The sequence below is a fragment of the Oncorhynchus nerka genome, linkage group LG15, assembly GCF_034236695.1.
Source record: "Oncorhynchus nerka isolate Pitt River linkage group LG15, Oner_Uvic_2.0, whole genome shotgun sequence".
NCBI classification, from domain to species: domain Eukaryota; kingdom Metazoa; phylum Chordata; class Actinopteri; order Salmoniformes; family Salmonidae; genus Oncorhynchus; species Oncorhynchus nerka.
Window position 1 is genome coordinate 83,482,120 of NC_088410.1, and position 16,662 is coordinate 83,498,781.

At 41.9% G+C, this 16,662-nt stretch overlaps 1 protein-coding gene across 3 annotated transcripts in view; it reads left to right on the forward strand.

The window, feature by feature from the left end:
• Positions 1-16,662, forward strand: part of LOC115143414 (contactin-4-like) — a 232,890-nt gene that overhangs the window by 105,525 nt on the left and 110,703 nt on the right. For all 3 annotated transcript variants that reach the window (XM_029683822.2, XM_029683823.2, XM_065001948.1), the window contains exon 5: positions 62-157. In XM_029683822.2, the coding sequence (XP_029539682.1) occupies positions 62-157 (96 nt within the window). The remainder of the gene's footprint in view (positions 1-61; positions 158-16,662) is intronic.

Consider the following 16,662-nt stretch of genomic DNA (forward strand, 5'->3'; position numbering starts at 1 on the left):
TCAAAGATTTGTCGGACCACAATCCAACAGGGGGTTTTACATAATGCCTATTGTTTTTCAGACTTGGGGAACTTCAAGACCCACCGAAGAAACTCAGTGTCAGTTCGCGAGGGACAGGGGGTGGTGCTGTTGTGTGGTCCCCCATCTCACTCTGGAGGTAAGAAAGCAAACACAGACTCTTTGCAGTGATAACTGAGCAATGCTATTTCACCCACTTGTCAGGCTATACCCTCTCTCTCTCTCTCTCTCTCTCTCTCTCTCTCTTTCTCTTGAACACATTTAAACTTTTAAAACAGCTGTCTTAAGAAATGTCTAAGGCTGAGGCATCAGAAATGGAGAGTGGGGTTTCCAGACAGGCATCTCCTCTCTGCAGCTTTCGGCTGCTGCAGCTGCTTATCTTACTCTTTCTCATGGTTCTAAGACCGTCAGCAAGTGTTAGCTTGCCAAACTGCCCTCTGGAGAGACAGGTATTTGTGTGCCACTAGCCTATAGCTCACTAAGTTCAACCAACACCCTCAACACCAGCCTCTGTGGGGGGCCAAGTGATCTCCCACAGATCTTTCCCGGTATCCAATAGATACTGTAGCTCAAACATTATCTTATTCTGCTAACCATGGGGGATCAAGCCATTCTTCTCTGTAGGGAGTTCTGTTTTCTCTCCCTAACAGCCTTGAAGTCCCACCTCTCCTTCTCCTCATTTATTGGATTTATGTGAGTGCCTCTCAGGCCTCACCCTATCTGTGCCTTCCATGGTCCTCTGTAGCTCAGTTGGAAGAGTATGGGACTTGCAACGTCAGGATAGTGAGTTTGATTACGTAAAATGTAAGCACCACAGGAGGGTGGTGAGGGGAGGACAGCTCATAATAATGGCTGGAATAGAGTGAATTGAATGGTATTAAAACATATTAAAACCATGTGTTTGATACCGTTCCATTAATTTCCTTCCAGCCATTACAATGAGCCTGTCCTCCCCAATTAAGGTGCCACCAGCCAGCTGTGGTATGCACGCATAACTATAAGTCACTTTGGATATAAGTGTCTGCTAAGTTTAATATATTATTTATATTTTATAATTTCCTATATCAGTGTGATTACTTGTATTCATTAAGAGAGTAGAATGTGTATTTGCAGCTTATTACTGGTGTTGACAGTGTTTCTCAATTATAAGCACTTTATTAGCTTCATATCCAAAACATGTTTTCTCATCAAATTACCATTGGTTGATGTTAGTTTCTTTCACACAATAAGCGCATCAGAACTGAGAAATGTAATTTTCAGTTCTACTGAATATCCTTACATGATGAAACAGTGTAATTCATTACTTTTTAAAAGCAAATTGAATTTGTGTCTAGTTTCCATGGTGAAGCATACAGCATGTTGCTTCTGTTGTGTTTTCTATTTGATGTCACACAGATGTTCATCAGTTGTTAACAGGTCAAAGGAGAAAATGAATTGCTTTAGTTCTCACCACTTCTGAGGAAGTGAATAATACTCAGAGGTGATAATAATACTCAGATAACTTTGTATTCCCTATAGCTGAAAAGGGTCTCTGGTGTTACTTATTCAGAAGCTTCCTACATGAGAAAACAATTGTTGTGAAGGCTGAACTTTATATACAGTTTCAACTCACAGTCATTTGCTTTGGCTGGTGAAGAAAATAAAGTGTAAAGCTTTTGATTCAAAATAAAACATTTGGAATTTATCTTTTGAACATTTGTACCCGCTCAATATTTCTGAAATATCTGAAATGAATGTGCAGCCGACATGACAAAGTTTGACAAGTAGACTTTTTTTTTTTTTGTTATTTGAATATTTCTGTGAGAAAAAAAACATGTAGAAATTAAAACAATTCGCTTTTGGCCAGGCATGGAATTATATATTTCTGTGTTCTGTCACAGTAACACCATTATAATGACAGTGCATTTTCTCTTGCTATGACTATAAGCATTAACTGCTACTGTAGGCACACATCTGTAAAAATAGGGTATCCACAGATTTCCAATCACTTATGCGCTATCATTTTGTCTGTCACCTTTGTCTCTTGGCACATTCTGTCTTGTTTTGGCAGATGGATCAGATGTGATGGCTCCCATCTCTTTGAGAAACAATTAAATGTAACACCAGCTTTGCCTCGCCCATTCACTTACTAGCCCTGCAGTGAAAACAAACTGAAAGTACAGTAAGGCAGCAGTCAAAATTGTTACCTGGAGAAAAATGGGGGAGGACCATGCTTGGTGCTGCCTAAGAAGGCATGTCACAGGCTTCGTCCAAAAAATGCAATATCTTTGCACGAGATATAGAGCGCAAAAATGTAAAGGACAACCGGAGATAAGCTTGCTACTGCTGGAATTGATTTGAATAAAAACAATATTTTTTTTGCCAGCAATGAAGCTATTTATCAGCGCTATTGACCTCACAATAAGCCATATTCAAGTTATTTATATAACTTACATTACTATCTGTCTCCGCTAGGTAAAGCCCCGCCTTATCTCAGCTCACTGGTCACCATAGCAGCACCCACTCGTAGCACGTGCTCCAGCAGGTATATCTCACTGGTCACCCCCAAAGCCAATTCCTCCTTTGGTCGTCTTTCCTTCCAGTTCTCTGCTGTCCATGACTGGAACGAATTGCAAACATCTCTGAAGCTGGAGACTCACATCTCCCTCACTAGCTTTAAGCACCAGCTGTCTAGGAAGCTCTTTGCCACCTTCTCCTCCCTCCTGAATCCTCCTCCCCCCCTCCTCCCTCTCTGCAGATGACTTCGTCAACCATTTTGAAAAGAAGGTCGACGACATCCGATCCTCGTTTGCTAAGTCAAACGACACCGCTGGTTCTGCTCACACTGCCCTACCCTGTGCTCTGACCTCTTTCTCCCCTCTCTCTCCAGATGAAATCTCGCAAGACGGCCGGCCGCCCAACAACCTGCCCGCTTGACCCTATCCCCTCCTCTCTTCTCCAGACCATTTCCGGAGACCTTCTCCCTTACCTCACCTCGCTCATCAACTCATCCCTGACCGCTGGCTACGTCCCTTCCGTCTTCAAGAGAGCGAGAGTTGCACCCCTTCTGAAAAAACCTACACTCGATCCCTCCGATGTCAACAACTACAGACCAGTATCCCTTCTTTCTTTTCTCTCCAAAACTCTTGAACGTGCCGTCCTTGGCCAGCTCTCCCGCTATCTCTCTCAGAATGACCTTCTTGATCCAAATCAGTCAGGTTTCAAGACTAGTCATTCAACTGAGACTGCTCTTCTCTGTATCACGGAGGCGCTCCACACTGCTAAAGCTAACTCTCTCTCCTCTGCTCTCATCCTTCTAGACCTATCGGCTGCCTTCGATACTGTGAACCATCAGATCCTCCTCTCCACCCTCTCCGAGTTGGGCATCTCCGGCGCGGCCCACGCTTGGATTGCGTCCTACCTGACAGGTCGCTCCTACCAGGTGGCGTGGCGAGAATCTGTCTCCTCACCACGCGCTCTCACCACTGGCGTCCCCCAGGGCTCTGTTCTAGGCCCTCTCCTATTCTCGCTATACACCAAGTCACTTGGCTCTGTCATAACCTCACATGGTCTCTCCTATCATTGCTATGCAGACGACACACAATTAATCTTCTCCTTTCCCCCTTCTGATGACCAGGTGGCGAATCGCATCTCTGCATGTCTGGCAGACATATCAGTGTGGATGACGGATCACCACCTCAAGCTGAACCTCGGCAAGATGGAGCTGCTCTTCCTCCCGGGAAGGACTGCCCGTTCCATGATCTCGCCATCACGGTTGACAATTCCATTGTGTCCTCCTCCCAGAGCGCTAAGAACCTTGGCGTGATCCTGGACAACACCCTGTCGTTCTCAGCCAACATCAAGGCGGTGGCCCGTTCCTGTAGGTTCATGCTCTACAACATCCGCAGAGTACGACCCTGCCTCACACAGGAAGCGGCGCAGGTCCTAATCCAGGCACTTGTCATCTCCCGTCTGGATTACTGCAACTCGCTGTTGGCTGGGCTCCCTGCCTGTGCCATTAAACCCCTACAACTCATCCAGAACGCCGCAGCCCGTCTGGTGTTCAACCTTCCCAAGTTCTCTCACGTCACCCCGCTCCTCCGATCCCTCCACTGGCTTCCAGTTGAAGCTCGCATCCGCTACAAGACCATGGTGCTTGCCTACGGAGCTGTGAGGGGAACGGCACCTCAGTACCTCCAGGCTCTGATCAGGCCCTACACCCAAACAAGGGCACTGCGTTCATCCACCTCTGGCCTGCTCGCCTCCCTACCACTGAGGAAGTTCAGTTCCCGCTCAGCCCAGTCAAAACTGTTCGCTGCTCTGGCCCCCCAATGGTGGAACAAACTCCCTCACGACGCCAGGACAGCGGAGTCAATCACCACCTTCCGGAGACACCTGAAACCCCACCTCTTTAAGGAATACCTAGGATAGGATAAAGTAATCCTTCTCACCCCCCCTTAAAATATTTAGATGCACTATTGTAAAGTGGCTGTTCCACTGGATGTCATAAGGTGAACGCACCAATTTGTAAGTCGCTCTGGATAAGAGCGTCTGCTAAATGACTTAAATGTAAATGTAATGTAAATGTCTGTCAGAGCAGTTTACAGATCACTGCACCTGTACTTAGCCTATCTGTAAACAGCCCATCTATTTACCTACAGTACCTCATCCCCATACTGGTATTTATTTATTTATTTTGCTCCTTTGCACCCCAGAATCTCTACCTGCACATTCATCTTCTGCCGATCTACCATTCCAGTGTTTAATTGCTATATTGTAATTACTTCGCCACCATGGCCTATTTATTTCCTTAACTTACCTCATTTGCGCTCACTGTATATAGACTTTTTGTTTTCTTTTGTTCTACTGTATTATTGACTGTATGTTTTGTTTATTCCATGTGTAACTCTGTGTTGTTGTATGTGTCTAATTGCTACGCTTTATCTTGGCCAGGTCGCAGTTGCAAATGAGAACTTGTTTTCAACTAGCCTACCTGGTTAAATAAAGGTGAAAAAAAAGAAAGAAAAAAAAAGAATATGGAGCATCAGCTGTGGAGATGGACAGTGCATGGGTGTTGAAAGTAGGCTATTCAAGAAGGCCTAATTGATTTAAACAGTCTTTATTTTAGACTTTAGGCTACTAACAATAAGAGGGCTTTGTGTTGAAGTTTATTTATTCCTATTCAGGAAATAAGAGCTAGGCCTACTTGCTTGACAGCCAAATTAATGTACTCTATTTTTGGCTGGTGTTAAGACGGTGATAGTGTCAAACTCATGTTTGTTGCCAATTTCAACCTGTTAAGCTATTTTTAAACTTTTGCGCAAGGATTGGTAATTTGGCTTCTTTCTTTCGTATTGTACCCCCTTTTTCATGATATCCAATTGCGATCCAATTACGATCTTGTCTTGTCGCCTCAACTCCCCAACAAGCTTGGGAGAGACGAAGGTCGAGTCATGCGTCTTCCCGAAACATGACCCGCCATGTTCCGGAGGAAACACCATTCAACTGACAACCAAGTCAGCCTGCAGGTGCCCGCCCCACCACAAGGAGTCACTAGAGCGCGATATGCCAATTAAAGCCCTCCAAGCCAAACCCTCCCCTAACTTCGACAATTGTGTGCCGCCATATGGGACCGGTTGCAACACAGCCTGGGATCGAACCCAGGTCAGGGGTGACACCTCAAGCACTGCATAGCAGTGCCTTAGACCTTTCTTACATCAGCTTGCTTGCGTTTAGATTGGAGGGGTGGAAATATTTGAGGTGTGTCCTTAAAAACATGATTGAAAGTACTAATTTTAGGCAGCGTTAGTAGGGATATTTAAGACAAACTCTGGTTTTAGCGGTTGGTTATGGCATGAATTTTGACAGCAGAAACTCAGCCTATCCAGCTGTGACCCACCCTACCCACATGCACATGAAACAAGAGTAATGTGCTTTTGGTGCCTGTACACATAGAAACGGTCTGGCTCATGAGACTGAAAATAAATCTTAACCTCTTCAACCTATGGGGGCGCTATGTCATTATTGGATAAAAAGACGTTCCCGTTTTAAGCGCAATATTTTGTCACGAAAAGATGCTCAACTATGCATGGAATTGACAGCCTTGGAAAGACAAAACTCTGACGTTTCCAAAACTGCAAAGATATTATCTGTGAGTGCCCCAGAACTAATGCTACAGGCGAAACCACGATGAAGTTTCATACTGGAAATGCCCCAGATTCTGAAGGCACTATGTTCCAATGTCTCCTTATATGGCTGTCAATGCGCCAGGAATGAGCCTGCCCTTTGTGTCATTTCTCCAAGGTGTCTGCAGCATTGTGACGTGTTTGTAGGCATATCATTGGAAGATTGACCATAAGAGACTACATTTACCTGGTGTCCCGCCCGGTGTCCTGTGTCGAAATTATTGCGTAATCTGTAGGTCCATGCGCGTTCCATTTCTTCAGAAGAGAAAGTCAACTGCCACGAAGGATTTTATCGTCGATAGATATGTGAAAAACACATTGAGGATTGATTCTAAACATCGGTTTGCCATGTTTCTGTCGATATTATGGAGTTAATTTGGAAAAAAGTTCGCGTTTTAATGACTTAATTTTTTTTTTTTTTACCCAAATGTGATGAACAAAACGGAGCGATTAGTCGACACAAATAATATTTTTTGTAAAAACGGAACATTTGCTATCTAACTGAGAGTCTCCTCATTGAAAACATCTGAAGTTCTTCAAAGGTAAATGATTTTATTTGAATCCTTTTCTGGTTTTTGTGAAAATGTTGCATGCTGAAAGACAGGCATAATCCTATGCTAGGCTATCAATACTGTTACACAAATGCTTGTTTAGCTATGGTTCAAAAGCATATTTTGAAAATCTGAGATGACAGTGTTGTTAACAAAAGGCTAAGCTTGAGAGCAAATAGATTAATTTCATTTCATTTGCGATTTTCATGAATAGTTAACGTTGTGTTATGCTAATGAGCTTGCGGATAGATTTACACAATCCTGGATACAGGTTTTTTTAGTAGCTAAACGTGACGCAGAAAACGGAGCGATTTGTCCTAAACAAATAATCTTTCAGGAAAAACTGAACATTTTCTATCTGAGAGTCTCCTCATTGAAAACATCCGAAGTTCTTCAAAGGTAAATGACTTTATTTGAATGCTTTTCTGGTTTTTGTGAAAATGTTGCCTGCTGAATGCTAACGCTAAATGCTACGCTAAATGCTACGCTAGCTATCAATACTGTTACACAAATGCTTGTTTTGCAATGGTTGAGAAGCATATTTTGAAAATCTGAGATGACAGTGTTGTTAACAAAAGGCTAAGCTTGAGAGCAAATAGATTAATTTCATTTCATTTGCGATTTTCATGAATAGTTAACGTTGCGTTATGGTAATGAGCTTGAGGCTGTAGTCACGATACCGGATCCGGGATGGCTCGACGCAAGAAGTTAATCACCAATTATTAAAAGATACATTTTGAGAGGAGCAAAACAGGGAGCTGACATTCCCTTTTTATCTAAATATTTTAGGCAGGCCTCACTCACACACAACACCCGTTCTGCCAGTCACATTCGGTTAAAGGTCCCCAAAGCACACACATCCTTGGGTCGCTCGTCTTTTCAGTTCGCTGCAGCTAGCGACTGGAACGAGCTGCAATAAATACTCAAAACTGGACAGTTTTATCTCAATGTCTTAATCTCAATCATGGACACTCTTACTGACAGTTGTGGAGCTTTGCGTGATGTATAGTTGTCTCTACCTTCGTGGCCTTTGTGCTGTTGTATGTCCCCAATAATGTTTGTACCCTGTTTTGTGCTGCTACCATGTTGTTCTGCTGCCATGTTGTGTTGCTATAGTACCATGTTGTTGTCATGTAGTGTTGCTACAGTACCATGCTGTGTTGTCATGTGTTGCTGCCATGCTATGTTGTTATCTTAGGTCTCTCTTTATGTGATGTTGTGTTGTCTCTCTTCTCGTGATGTGTTTTGTCCTATATTTCTATTTCATTTCTATTTATTTTTAATCCCAGCCCCCGTCCCCGCAGAAGGCCTTTTGCCTTTTGGTAGGCCGTCATTGTAAATATATGAATATGAATATTTGCCTAGTTAAATAAATAAATATATATAAAATACAGCTCCTGTTCTGCATGTACATAAAACAACCTCCATGATGTAGGCTACTTGTGTCCATGTACTTTGTATTTAGAAGTTATTTTTCTGTAACAATTGCTTGTTTTAAGTTTGAAATGGTTAAAACCCAAGGCCTCCGTAACTACCCTTACCCCTAGGCCTACTATAACGAAGGCTGGTTCAACAGCAATGTGTTTTCTTTTTATCCTGCCGATTTTATGATATCATTACATTTTACATTTATTTATGGTTATTTTTTTTTTTAAAGAAGCAGATAAAAAATGAAATTATGAAAAATATTAAAACCAAACTTATTAGAAAGATTCACCGTCCTAGTTTAATGATGTCGTCTATCTCATGCTGTCTGGTCCAAAAAAGTATGACATTGTTGCTAGCGGTAGTATTGAATGCAAGGGAAGCCAGATAGCATTTGGCCTCCCTTGATAAAAAAAAAGTAGATAATAATAGCCAATCAGCATTGAGCTCAACTGAGTGAGCTCAGCTGTGAATGGTCCTGGCGCACCCCAACAAAGTGTCAATGGAAGCCAGTTTGGATTTGGCGTCACTCCTATCTAATCGCATCGAGAAGACACGCATCTTTTACATTTGCATCTTGTTGTGTTGTTGTCCTCCGGTGGCTAGCTAGCTAGATAAAATTGGCACTTTCCTAAATTAGCCATGGATGGAAATAGGGATTTGGACAACAGCAATTCTGATCCAACCGTTAGTTCATACATTGTGCCCCTGGCCTGCGAGGATAGATGTTTAATATGTTTATGTTTGATTTATTTTTATTTAACCAGGCAAGTCAGTTAAGAACGAATTCTTATTTTACAATGACGGCCTACACCAGCCAAACGCTGCCCTAACCTGGATAACGCTGGGCCAATTGTGCGCCGCCCTATGGGACTCCCGATCACGGTCGTTTGTGATACAGCCAAAGATCAAACCGGGGTCTGTAGTGATGCCTCTAGCCCTGAGATGCAGTGCCTTAGACCGCTGCGTCAATAGGGCGCCCTAAAACAACCTTTGGCTATCCATCTATAGTGCCTATGTAGCTAGATGTAGAAGGCTAATGTTAACTAGCTAACGTTGCCCATGAAATTAAGTTAGGCTGGCGAGCAAGCATTTCAGCCAGGTAGCCAACAAAAAATAAAAGTGTGTACTGTATGACAGAGTGACAGACCGTTTCATCAACATGAACGAGAGGAAGATGGCATTGTCATTTCTCTACAAGTAGGGTATTCAGCATGTTTTTTCTACATGCATGAATGCACACGCACACAAAATCAGAAACATGGACAGCCACATCATATTTAGCTCATGTTTATAGGACTAAATTATTTTTGGTATATTTTAGTTGTCACTGTATTAGACTTAAGCATAGGTGATTTGAGGATGTTGAAATGTTGAAGTTGAAATGGTCCTGAAATAGTGGACGCAGCTCCTTTTTTCTTTATGACTTGCGGTAACTCTGAGTGGTTCTAAATCAATAGTTGTTTAGTGGTCCAAAAATTTCGAAAAAATTAACTTGCTTGACCATGCTGTAGGTCATGTAACTGTTTGTTACATGCAATATGCTTTGTGGACTTCACTGGACAGAGGTTGCTCTCTGGTTTTGTGATGAAACAAAGGTGTGGTTGAATTTATTCTGCCACTGTGACTACTTATTGTCATGGCCTTCAAGCCTATATATCACGGTTGCAAGGCATATGAACTGATAGGTTATAGAGCAAAATCACAATTAATACAGCACATAGGTTGTAATATGGATTTTGTTTCTGGCTGTCCAAGTGATTTTACCCACAGATTCTGCTTGTCTCCAGTCATGTGAAGGAGAATTGCATGAAATGTGTTTATAAAAGGCATTTTTTTTCTCTGGCTGCTAATAAGATGATAGATTCATGCAGTGCTTTTATTATAAAGGAGATAATCCCCCCCCCGCCCCCACCTGTCCACGGGGGTCTGCAAATCCACAACCTTCTGGCTACTTTGCCATGTAATGCTCACAAACAAAGAACAGTATATCTTATACTCTACTCTGTCCTAGGCGTGAGGGTAAATGGTAGGCTTGTTCTCTGCTATCCACTTTATGTTTTAATGATTGTTTTGGGTATACGGCGGGTCACTATTTTTCTTTTCAAGCGTATATTTTACTGAAGTGATGGCTATCCATTTTCATTTCAGAGAGGTCTGATTTTCAGTTGTACAGTCCCTAAGCATACGCGGTTGCAGAGGAATTATTTGAGATTTTAAAAAAGTAGCAATTTGTAGTTTGTAGCCTGTTGGGATTGTTCCTAACAAAAGCTTGGCAGGCTCCATGGCCAATTAGAATTTCAGATGTGCATTTTTCATATTTTGGTGCCAATGTGTCTAAGCTGAAACAAAGGTGCAGAAAACTGCCTGAAACAAGTTAGGATTCAAGCCTTCCCACTAACATTTATCATAGTCCTCCATCTATAAATACAGGCATTGTTAATAGTAACTTGATCTACCCTCATATTTTCAGTGTTGATAATTCAATATCTAATGTATTCAGTGGATGGCTGGCTGCTGGCTGAAAGACCCTGTTCGGGGATGACATCTCCACTTTAGTTTGTGTTTTAATAAACCTATTACTTCTTATCAAAGACAGGAGAGAAAACATTTCAAACTCGTCAGACATGTTCGTACATCTAATAGAGGCCACCTCGAGGCTTGTGACTCACTACCGATGCACGGTACCATCTCAGCCTGTCAATTAAAAGTGTTTCTCTGTGAGTTACTTGTCTTCTTAGTAATGAGAAGTGGAACATCAGTTTTATTGTCACAATGTTGTTTCAGAAAGCATACAGTTATGCTGAACTCGAAGGTGATATTTCATCTCAAAGATAGTGAACATTTCTTCATGGAATATAGGTTTCCATTGTTTGTTCATGCAAGGTTTTCCACTGTTGTCCTTGAAGATCAGATGAAATTCATTTCAAAGTTAGTGTCTGTCATATGCTAGGAACAAAACAAAATAGTATGCCTCAGAGTATTTCCCTGTGCTGGCGCAGTCAGTTATCGTGAGTGTCTTTGCGGGGTCCTTGCCACTTAGCTGATGTGCTGGGTTTGTACAGAAGGAAGACTTTGTACTTCTAAGTTGTATTATGTTGCTGTCTTTGTGGTGTAATAATAAAATGAGAGGCACCGACTGTAGTAGCTCATGAATACACGGAATGGAGATCATGGAAAGACTCTGTTGAAAACAGATGTGCTATCTTAACTTGATCACTCTTTTGTTCCAATTGTAGTGTATTTAAAGTTAAAAAATGCTTCAAAAATGTGTCATTTCCACTATAAATGTCAAACTTGATTTATCCTAACTAAAAAATGCATCATCCCCTACAAAAATGTCCATTCATTATAATCCACATTTCCTATTGCTGCAGGATTATTTTCTTGCTGTGAGAAACTGGCCATATTAAGATAGAACACCTGTATATAGAATGTAGGCAAGCCATGCGTGCATGCTGAGGTGATGCCACACCAGTGTGATGTAATGGTTAGTACGAACCCTGGATCCATCAAATAATTAGCAATTACATTGTATGTCACTCATCTCTTCAAGATGGTGACAACCTATGACATGTGATGATGAGAACAATCTGTTATCATGCCACACTGTATCTCACAAATCCTGTATGTGGGTGGTGCAGTATTAGATGAGAATTCCAGCACATCCTTGGCCTTATTCATTACCGTATGTTGGTGGGCCAGGCCATGGGTACCAGCCTTGAGGACCCTCAGTGCCAGTGTATCCCCAGGGCTCTGCTGAGCCTCTGCCTGCCAGAGTGGCTGTCAGGGGACCCATAAGTAGCAGACAGCTGTCCACAAGCTCCCTGTGCTGGAGAGTGCATACTTAGTGGGCTCAAAAATGCAGATTGAGCTATACGATCTACTGGCAAGGGAGCGAGGGAGTGTGTGTGTGTGTGTGTGTGTGTGTGTGTGTGTGTGTGTGTGTGTGTGTGTGTGTGTGTGTGTGTGTGTGTGTGCCCCCTACAGCTTGTGGGTTAGCGACGTACACACCAGCAGAATGTTTACTGAAATGCATTTACAGGTCATCTGTGACTCTGTATTTCAGAGGGTTTTTGCTGTCAGGGCTTATGTATAATCTGATCAGTGGATGGCACATTTTATCATCTCCATAAATAAACTCCTGACTTGTTAACTCTTAAATATTGTATTGAAACACATTTTTTACACCCTGGCTATTGCCAGAGGATCAATACCCACAGAATGTAATTTGCCACAGCCATTTGCAATAGCACTGCAATAGCATCGTCCTACCATACTAATGACACTCACAGGTGAGATGCATGCGTTTCCTGAATATACTGTGATGGTGTTATTGACCTTTCCAAGATGAAAATCAAGTACAAGGAAGAGTCTTTCATACAGACATACACTACTAGACATGTTGCAAGAATTGTATTGTTCTCCATTACTAGACATACAGAGACAGTGCTACTTCACTCCCTTGATAAAGTATTTGTATATAGTTCCACATGTGTACTTAGAGGAATATATGCAAATAACTCCACCTGCACAACAACATAGGTCTAGGACTATACATCCTTTATGCAGGGTTCATACAAACATTGGCAAGGTAAATTCAAGGACTTTCAGGGACTTTTTCAAGCCCTTAATTAGAATTGTCCTTAATGTTATACAGTTGTATAACTCACTGTATATGATTGTACGTATAGGGCCTAATATAGACCCCCCCCCCCAAAAAAAAAACATGCAAAAAATGTTTGTTTTTTTAAATAGGCCATTAGCACTTTAAGAATAATGCATTTTTAGGCCTTGCCAATGCATTGATATTCAAATTATTATTACATTCTAAAGTATGTGAGAATAATGTGGACATGGCAGACAAAATAAATTGTATGCATGCATGGCTATTTTTCTGTAGCCTATTCTGTAGCTTTTTTCTGTAGCCTCTCAGATTTGAATCTCACCATCGCTGTTTTTATAATGAGAAAGTTACCAAAAACCAGTTTCCTTTTGTAACGGACGGATTTGTATGAAAAGCCAAGTTGAAGCCAGCATTAGATGCTGTCATGCTAAAAGTAACCCCACAGGTTTTTACCGCAACAGAGTGGCGCAACAATTGAAAGAATTGAAAGTGGCCACATAACTCACAAAAACTGATACAAAATGTAATCAAGAATAAATATAAGGATGCAAGAGAACTTATTAACTGGCTACAATAATTACAATGACTTAATACAATAATTCAAGCACCAAATTGAGGAAATGTCTGATTTTCAAGGTAGGCCTATTCTAGTACTTGATTTTCTGAGCTCCAAATTCAAGTTCAAGTAGGCTACTTCAAACCCCTTTTATATTGTTTCAAATGACAGGTGTAACATGGAAAGCAAAATGTATTTGTCATGTTATTTCATTACCAGATCATGATGTGAAGAAGCCCACTAAACTATGTAAATTATTGTCATTATATTTAGAATAGTTTATAGGAATAGCGTTTGGTGTTGCACAATAGTCTATCCTACACAATTGCACACAGTAGACTCGGTGTCCAATCCGAGGCACAAAAACACATGAAAATATGCACTCATTACCTTGATGTTTTTTCGGTTAAATCTAATACGACCCTGCTGTAAATCAAGCAGACTACAACAGATGATCAACATCAAATCGATAGGGATATTATATCCAACATTGATCTAGGCACAACTGTCTTCACTGGTGTAACGATTGAAAATATTCTGGACATTCCTCACAAACACCTTTTTTCCAGCACTTGGGTTGTTGTTGCATCGCATGCACTATCACAACAGCTGTTCGTCACTCAGAAAATTCCTTCCTTGATCAGATGAGGATTGTGAAAATATCACGGCGCAAATAAACAGTGTGACACCAAATGCGCACCCAACAAGTATTATGCATAATTATTGAAGAAACCACCTTTTGGGGGATTTGACTGTCCTTAAAAACTGCTTTCAACCTGTAACATAAGGAGACACAAAATGTTACGTAGTTACACTGCATTTCTTAGATCTCTATACAAAAAACTGTCCGACAGCTAGATCCAGGTTCTTACAGGGTTCAAGTTCAATGTCTAATTTAACCGATCAATACTTAATAGATGATATAATGACAACTTACACTGCCATTAATGCAAGGACAGAAAAATTATGTTTTTTGTCACACACAATTTTGGAAAAATCTGTCAACCATGAGAAAGGGTTAAACATAGCTTTTAAATCAACTTGTGAATTAGATTGTATATAGCTATGTTTCCCCCTTATATCTTAATGTAATGACATAAAAAAAAGTGCTGATTTTTTATTAATGACTTATCAACAGGTGTAACAAGTTGTCCAGCGTAGGGAAATCCTCACTGACACCTTAGTTTATAGAAATACCTATAGTAGAGGCCCATTGCCAGTGTGGATGGGAATACACAAACACATGTCATATTCGAGGGAACCGTGAATGACACAAGCTTTGCGTCTCAGAGTGTGCAGTAAGTAGCATTGAGTTGTTGTTGTCGTTGTCTGGTGTGTATGGGGGGAGTGTATTCTAGGTGCCTTTTCTGCTATGCTATCTAGTTGGCTGTGTGTAAGCACCTCGTTCCTCTCTGCTGGACACCAGTCACACGTCATGTCCCCAGTCTCCCGTGCCCCAGTACATAAACACAAATCCCTCAATGCCAGTGGGGATTTCATCCCTTGAGGAATACATTACATGTCATCTGCTCTGCAAGGAGAAAATAACAATCCTGGAAAACAACACACAGCTCAGTTGTGTTCTCAACACCAAGCTTGGGTAGCAGGTTTGTGCCTCTGCACTGAATACGGTGTTGTTGCTAACCATGACGATGACAACATTTCAACATTTCAGCTTTCAGTGTTGCAAAGAATATTAACTCAACTTTATTCAAAGGTATAGAAAATATTTCTTAAGTGAAATTGCAGCTGCTTGTATGATTATAATATTGCTTTCCTTAATGGTCGCTTTATTTAATAAGCTAAGAGATTGATGTAGAGTTGACAAAAGGATAGGGTGCAGCCATGAAATATTTTCTCTGTTTTTTTATCCTTGGCATAGAAACCATGGACGAGGCACTATCTGAACCAGTGTTTTCAAACAGTTTAGGTGGGGCATAACATTAATCATGTACTGCATATTCTGTAACTCAATGTATTATAAAGAAGCTAGCCAGCTAACTAGCTACTAGCTAGTAGTCAGTTAGCCACTGCTAGCTGTCATCACTGTTAACGCGAACATCTGCCAGCCTCAGCCCGGTCAATTCCTGCCAGTCTGCACAGCGCGATATCAACCCAGAACATATTGGACTACTTTTTCTCTACCACATCTCCGGATTCCTACCGCAAGCTCTGAACCTTTACTCCGGATCATCGCAGATAGCTAGCTGCTATCCGAGTAGCTACTCCTGGCTAACGTCTCTGTCCCGAAGCAAGCACCAGTTAGCCTGGAGCTAGCCTCGAGCTAGGCCCATCTCCCAGCTAGCCGAAGAGATCCATCAGAAAATTCCTGGGCTTCATTACCTCTTTTGCCAATTGGCCTGGACACTTTGCCTCCGACACGGAGACCCGCCGATCCATCAGGACTGGTCTGCCGACGTAACCGTCCGTGGGGGTTTCAACAGGCTCTTCCATTGCGACGTACCCCTGAGGCCCATCTGCTAGCCTGCTAGCCCCGGCCTGCTAGCTGTCAGAATCGCCGTGCCTATGATAACTTTGCTACACATGCCTCTCCCTAATGTCAATATGCCTTGTCTACTGCTGTTTTGGTTAGTGATTTTTGTCTTATTTCACTGTAGAGCTTCCAGCCCTGCACAATATGCCTTAGCTAGCCCTTTGTTCCACCCCCCACACATGCGCTGACCTCACCTGGCTTAAATGGTATCTCTAGAGACAAAACCTCTCATCGTCACTCAATGCCTAGGCTTACCTCCACTGTACTCACATCCTACCATACTCTTGTCTGTACATTTTGCCTTGAATATATTCTTCTGAGCCCAGAAATCAGCTCATTTTACTCTCTGTTCCGAACGCACTAGACGACCAGTTCTTTTAGCCTTTAGCGGTACTCTCATCCTACTCCTCCTCTGTTCCTCTGGTGATGTAGAGGTTAACCCAGGCCCTGCAACCCCCAGCATCACTCCCATTTCCCAGGCGCTCTCATTTGTTGACTTCTGTAACCGTAAAAGCCTTGGTTTCATGCATGTTAACATTAGAAGCCTCATCCCTAAGTTTGTTTTATTCACTGCTTTAGCACACTCCACCAACCCTGATGTCCTTGCCGTGTCTGAATCCTGGCTTAGGAAGTCCACCAAAAATCCTGAAATTTCCATCCCTATCTATAACATTTTCCGACAAGTTAGAACTGCCAAAGGGGGTGGAGTTTCAATCTACTGCAGAGTTCTGTCATACTATCCAGGTTTATGCCAAAACATTTCGAGCTTCTACTTTTAAAAATCCACCTTTCCAGAAACAAGTCTCTCACCGTTGCCGCTTGTTATA